The 7,499-nt window shown below is 29.3% G+C and overlaps 1 protein-coding gene across 1 annotated transcript; it reads right to left on the bottom strand.

The window, feature by feature from the left end:
- Positions 1-556: 556 nt before the first annotated feature.
- Positions 557-3,361, bottom strand: LOC145061279 (low-temperature-induced cysteine proteinase-like). Its single transcript, XM_079008712.1, has 5 exons — positions 2,819-3,361; positions 2,104-2,345; positions 1,846-1,986; positions 1,103-1,582; positions 557-1,019 (listed from the first exon to the last, which is right to left on the bottom strand). The coding sequence occupies exons 1-5, from the start codon at positions 3,324-3,326 to the stop codon at positions 876-878; spliced, it is 1,515 nt and encodes a 504-aa protein (XP_078864838.1). The 5' UTR covers positions 3,327-3,361; the 3' UTR covers positions 557-875.
- Between the last annotated feature and the right edge of the window lie 4,138 nt (positions 3,362-7,499).

The following is a 7,499-nucleotide window of genomic DNA, read 5'->3' as shown; positions in this document are numbered from 1 at the left end:
CGGCCCAAATCCATCCTAAACGTGTAGAAGTACAAATATATCCGTTTCGGTTTTTTTAAAAACTGATTTTCTCTAGATCCATTTTGTTTATAAAGTTTTTTTTATGTGAAATCGCGTTAAAAAACTAGGTTTTCGGCTAAAAATCGGTTCAGTTTTGTTATAGTAGGAAAAAGAGAAAAACCAGTTTCAGATATATATATTAAAACATATTCCTAACCGGCGGTTCCGTTTTAACTCAAGCAGTTCTAAAAAAATGGTATGTTTTTTTTTTTTTCCAGTTAATATAAGAAAGATTCTTTTGTGCACCTATGTCATTTTATGAACCATTTTTTATGATTAAAAGCTGCCAAACAGCACCACATTGGAGACCCACGATGAGAATAAAGAAATATAGCAGTTCATATTTAAAATCATTTCAAAATTTGATTTTAGCCCAAATTTCTGCAGCCCAGTTGGTGCTAAAAATGTTTAATTCCACCGACTAATCAACAAGACTATGAACAATGATGCATTATATGTCAATTTCATTCATGGTATCAATATTGAATGCCACATATAATTTAACATTACTATATAGAATAATGTGCAAATCATATCAACTTACATATTTGGTACATGTAAATCGCAAGTGAGATTAATTAGTACCACTGTTCGCAACTTAATTATTTCAAGAAACACATCTAAACAATAGCGTAATTCAACGACACACACGCATGCAATCGTCAAAATACCACAATTACGATGTGTTTTCAAGAAATACATTTATGTAATTAACTAGGTTTAGGTTCAAATTAAGGTTTCTAATGAAGAAATATTACATATAACCCTTAAAAGTACATAAGGGATTTAATAAAAACATCCCTTTTTTCCTGTTCTTAAGCTGCAACTGCAAACGGGTTCCTCTTCCACACGAGTGGTTGATACTCTTCCACGAGTGTCTCCTCAATCTTCTCCCATGGCATCTTGTGTTTGGCCAATTGTTTCTTCTTTGCCTTCACTCCAACAGTATCTCCCGATTTCTAAAATAAAAAGAACAATAATTAGTATCTTATAACTTAGCGCCTATAAGGTAATTAATCAACTTGTGGTTCGTTATATATACCTTAAAACAATATCCATCTTTAACGTCACAAACCGGATAATCACTAGGGCAACAAGCGGAATAACCCTTGCAACACACACCATTGGTGTAACCACAACACCCATACATCAAACAATAGTTATAGATCTCGAAGATGCAACAACATGTCTGGTCTGCCGGACAATATGAGAAGTCACCACACTTGCTAGGTGATGGTGATGGTGGAGGTGGTGGTGGAGATGGTGGTGCCGGTGGTGATGGTGGACTAGGTGGTGGTAGGACACCGGAGGTAGGGTAAAGTGGCTCAAGGTACATCCCACAAACACCATTTTTATTATTGGTGTTCCTTTTCATTAAAATGTAACCTTCCATTCCCCAATAGGTACCCCACTGGTTCTTCACGATCCAATAGTCTTCACCATCTTGCGTACCATATCCAACCACCAGCACTGCATGGTCTATGCTGTTTGGACTGCTTGAGCATTCGCCATCGTAGATACCCTAATAATTAAATAAAGCTAGCTTTATTTGTTGTTACGTTTTAAATCCATTAAGAAATTAAATAAAAGAGCATTTACATGACTTTATATCTATATCATGCCGTTTTTTCTCCATGACACGTTTTTTTGCATTTAAATTTTCAGGATTACTTAAAAGTTGTCATGGATAATTGAATACATACAAACTAAAGCGTTTTTTTGGCGTTTTTGTAAAAATAAACGACAGAAAAAAAATATATAAAAAGGTAGCTATTTTGTACTTACCCCGGTATATAGTTGGAAGTCATAGGCTGAGCCATCAATACCAATAGTAACAGGCTGTTTGGCGACAGCACAAAGGAGTGCGTCTTCATTTTTTGATTCTACTTCCACATAGCTTTCGATTGTTACAACTGATTTTTTCGACTGATCATTTTCGTATTAAATTTGTAATAATTGTACGTTAGTTGATATGACTTAAATAATAAATTTAATATTGAAGTTTTTTAATTAACAAAATGGATAATGTAAGATTGTAAGTACCTTTGTTTTATCGCATTTACCATCCCTACCATTTGAACTAGTATAAGGATAATCGGCTTCAGAATCAATTCCACCATTTTTAATAATCCATCTGTATGCAGTGTCCATGTTTCCACCATTACAACCATAATCGTTTGTGTCACAGTCAACGAGCTCTTGCTCTGACAGGCTAATCAGGTCGCCGGTTGCAAGTGCATGTACACCTTCAATGGACCCGGTTACAGAGAATGCCCAACAACTTCCTATACACGTTATAAATATCCAGATTTAATGCAATAAAATATTTATAATAATTTTGTTGTGTAACTTTTTTTATTGACATGAACAAACATAATCGAACTATTTAATGGTAGTAACACAGACCGATGCTAAAAATCAATAACTATTTTTTTTAATTCAAAACGAGCATCTATTTTATTTTTAAAGGCGAATGTTTACATATTTAATGAGTAAAAGTCAAACTACTAACACAAATACGCAACCACCGACTATTTTAAAGTTTAATATAATAATTAATTATTTAAAATATGATATTTTCAATGATAAATCTATAATTTTTCATCGGGACTTTCCCAATATATTATACCTACCCGTGATGAACGTGATATTTTTGTGAGTTCTTTTATTTTACGAATAATAATATATATTATCAAGAAGTTAAACACTGAAATATAAAAATAAATATAAATGAAAGAAAAAGGAATTAAATGTTTACCGCACTGTCCTTGGTCCTTGATTGGTGTAACGATTCCCTTGTCTCTCCAATCCAAAGAAGCGGGTGCATCACAAGACTTCGAACTTAAAGTCGTGTTTCTTTTAGCACCCCTCATCTTTAGTTTATTGCTTCTAGGACCCCTGACTTTTGAAAAGTACATCTCTTTGAACTCTTCGTTACTTAGATCAGCAAACTTGTTCAATCCCACCATATGTTCAGTCTCTGATTTCCGTTTCGAGTTCTTCTCCAATATATACTTCAAACTCTTGCGGAAATTCCCAAGCCTTCGTGCTTCTTCTTCTTCATGCGCATATGTTTTTCCATGCATCTCCTTCCATTTTCTGAACAATTCAGTGATTTTTTCGCTTGATAAAACATTGGTTTCTTGATCACCAAGTATGGAGAACTCGGAAGGAAGAGTCGATGATACTGATACAGATAGTGATACTGACAACGATACAGAGATAAACAAAAGAAGAAGAGCGACAGAGGAATTTCGGGTACCCATTGTAGTGACTAAATGAATCTTGAATAGTTTCTTGAAAATGGTTTTCATTTTATAGAGGTTTGAATCTTTTGGCTTGTCCTACCTAACCAATGACTTGGGTGGCCAGTAATTTGGCAAAATTATCTTGAATGTGAAAACACGAGAATGACCTCAATGTCTTTGGAATCAAGTGGTATCCAACGTGGGTATTTTTGTAATTTCATAAGGACTAAGAAACATTTTCCTTGTTGGCTTTATATTGGAACACATACTTTCAAATAAACACACTAACACTCCTAATCTCATTTAAATTACGTGCAACATTTTTCTTCTATTATATATATATATATATATATATATATATATATATATATATATATATATATATATATATATATATATATATATATATATATATATGTTCATTTGAAAACAAGCTAATTTTGTAAGATATGAAGACACGATCCTAGCCACTTATCTTGGAGATCAAAAAAATAATAAAAAAAACATTTATAAAATGCAACATAATAAAAAAAATCCAAAAAAAAATTTGAATATTATTTTCGTTATTTAATTTATCTAAAATAAATAAATAAAATCATCGTTTTTTTTCGAAATATGAGTCCCGATGAAAATTTCTAATATTCTACTAAAAGAACTCGAACTTTTAGAATAAATATTCTAAAATTCTAATATTCTACTAAAATTGATGGATATTTTAAAATATTCTAATATTCTACTTGAATTTTTAGATTTGTTAGATTATTCTAATACTTTATTAATTTTTTTTTAATATTTATAGTTTAATATTCTACTAGAATATTCTAACATTTTAAAAATTGGATTTGAATATTTACAGTATAATATTCTATTATAATTTTTCATATATTTTTTTGAAAAAAAAGGTAATTTTTTTATTTTTATTTATTTATTTATTTTGCATAAAAATGACGAAAATAATATTTAAAATAAAATCAAAAATTTTCATTTATTTTGTATTTTAAAAATATATTTTTTTTAATATCCAAAATGAATGGATAGGATTGCGTCTTCATGTCTTATAAAATATGATTGTCTCACATGAATATATATATATATATATATATATATATATATATATATATATATATATATATATATAAGCAACCTTTAAAATACTCTACAAATATATATTTAATAGAAATCAGGTTTAGAAGTTTTAGTCTAATATAGGCTTCAAATACTCAAAACATTAAGTAAGGTAAGGATGCAACATTTTTATACTAAATCTTACAAAGTGTCTTATCTACTCATTAATTGGTGTCTGTATTTAAAATACAAGTTATAGTGATTAAGGCTTAACCCCAAGAGAATAAAAAATATATATAATTTCTACCAATTAGAAAGTAAATAATATCTAGTAAGGTTTAGATTATCCCTTATTATCTCTAAGGCTTTAGATGGTTCTACTATTTTGTATCTCAACTTTATATTTATAAATTTTGACAAAGGTTTCGCACTTTTGTTTTAACATGTAAAATATAATTACAAAGACTATAGTTCTTGATAAAGTTGATTGAGTATTTTGTGCTAAATCTAGATGTTTATTAGAAAAGAAGTCATACGTCATAGTGTATAGCTCCTTAATAATTATTTTCTCTACAGATCAGTGAAAATATCATTAAGAATCTTTTATGTATAAATAAGATTTAAATGTGGCAAAAAAAACTATATTATTTTCTTTCAAAAATCCATTTCTTGAAGTTGGAATATGTAAATATTATTTACATAATAAAGATATCAATATTATAGATAAGTTTGATTGAAATCAAGTTTTAGTCAAAAGTGTTTATATATAGAACTTACGTATTTAGAAAGCATTCATATTTAATTCTATTAAGAGATCTAATTCTCTAAAATAGAATTTAGTCAAGCTTATCGTTATGAAAAACGAATAATTAAATGATCACTTATCTAATCAATTAACTAAGACATATATATTTAGACAGGCTAAACTAAAACATATATTGCTCTAAAACAAATATTGTTTTATAATACAGGTATTTTATGTTCTAAGCATAAATAATTAAATAAACTTCGAGAGTGAAGTTCTAACTTGTTTGTGCTTTGTTGCTTACTCCTGTTAAATATTTGCAAGCCATTTATAAATATTAGATTAACATTAAGTATCAAATATCTGAGTGTTATATGAAAAGTATAAGTTTTATCTAGTAGATACATGAAGTACTAGTCTCTCCATACTTACTTCTCATATAAGATAAACAATTCCTCTTCCAGTGTCCTGTTTCTCATCAGAAGAAACATGATCCACGATGCGGGTCTTCTTGGATTTCTTGGGGTTGTAGGTGTGTTTCCTACTCTACCTTCCAACTAGTTGCTACACAATCTCTTATTAAAGAAGAGAATCCATGACTTTGACTTCCAAGAAGTCAAGATTGTGTGTTTTCTACTCGACCTTCCAACTAGTAGTTACAAATATACAAAATGACTACACAAAGTGTCCATTTAATTTGTACATTATATATATATATATATATATATATATATATATATATATATATATATATATATATATATATATCCTTCTTAATAAATGAAGTTTTTTTTGCCACATGTCAATCTATTATGAGTTTTGACACTTGTCATTTTGTGGTATTTTTGAAATAAATATTATCCACTTGTCAATTTTTGGTTTGCTTCAATTTTTAAAATTAAATTCATATATGTAAAGTATTAAATATCATATATATGATATTAAATTGCAATAAATACATTTCTTCATTTTTTATTTTAAAGTTTCACATTAAAAATATTTTTTATATACACTTTAATGTTTTATTTTTTTTTTAAATCAATCCGTGTAATACACGGGTCTCACACCTAGTGTATACATATATATATATATATATATATATATATATATATATATATATATATATATATATATATATAGGGTGAGATCTAATATACAACTATAATTAACCAAGGAACCAATCTTTTTTTCAACTTTTAGAACTTATTTTTTATCAAAAAAAAAAAACTAAAATTACATAAATTCATAACTTTTTATCCTTTTTCCAATGATATAAAATTCGATTTTTTTTATGTCAAATTCACAATATGAATCTTCGAAAATTCACAACGTGAATCCGGATTCACACGGTGAATCCAAAAAATATTTTTCACATTCACAATGTTAATATATGAATTTAGATATTTTTAGATTTTTTTTCGATAAAGAAAAAGCTCTAGAAATTAAAAAAAATATTTAGTTCCTTGAAAAACCCATAATTATGGTTCTCTATTGAGCTTTTCCCTATATATATATATATATATATATATATATATATATATATATATATATATATATATATATATATATATATATATATATATATATATATATATATATATTTGTGATATGTCTTCGAGCTTAACGTCATTTGTGATGGTTTCGCCTGAGTTAAGCTTGAGAATCACAACAAAGAAAGATCTGACATTAGTTGCGTCTAGTAGGGGGTCCCAGAAAAAGACTCTGACGGTCTAGTCAGTAGTTGTATAAGAGAATTAGGGTTTCATTTGATACACACACACACACACACACACACACACACACACATATATATATATATATATATATATATATATATAGAGAGAGAGAGAGAGAGAGGATCCCTTCTTCTGGAGAAGAGGGCTTCTTTTATACCTATCATCATGGAAGCATGTCCCCCACGGAACTTTTTGTCTTATCTGGGCTGACAGAACATGGAGGCGTTATATTGGTGGATCGTGCACCACTAGCAGTTATCTACTATTAGTGCAGAACCACCGAAGAGCAGTGCTCTGAGCTACACTTGTCACTTTGGGGAGTGGTTTGGTACTATTTTGGCATATTATAGACCGAGTCCAATTGTTCTGAGTTGGACCTTAGAGCTAGAACAGTGGGGCCTAAGTACGAGGCCACGAGGGCGAGGGCCCGGGCCTAGCACTTAAGTCAAGTAGCAACCGTTAGCTAAGTCGTCCTTTAGTTAACCGTCCCATTTTATTTGATGTATTCCTAGAGGGATGATGTGTGCAAACTCACTTAGTTTTAAACCTACTTTTAATTATCAAATAACACACAAAAGGCAGTGAACCTATCAATTGTGGTATAGCTAAATAAGCAGGGTATCAAACACAGGGAACGACAAATTA

The sequence above is a fragment of the Lactuca serriola genome, chromosome 7 (genome assembly GCF_051521515.1).
Source record: "Lactuca serriola cultivar US96UC23 chromosome 7, Lser_US96UC23_V15, whole genome shotgun sequence".
Lineage (NCBI taxonomy): Eukaryota > Viridiplantae > Streptophyta > Magnoliopsida > Asterales > Asteraceae > Lactuca > Lactuca serriola.
The sequence above is the reverse complement of the archived record's forward strand: the minus strand, read 5'-3'. Positions and strand labels throughout refer to the sequence as shown.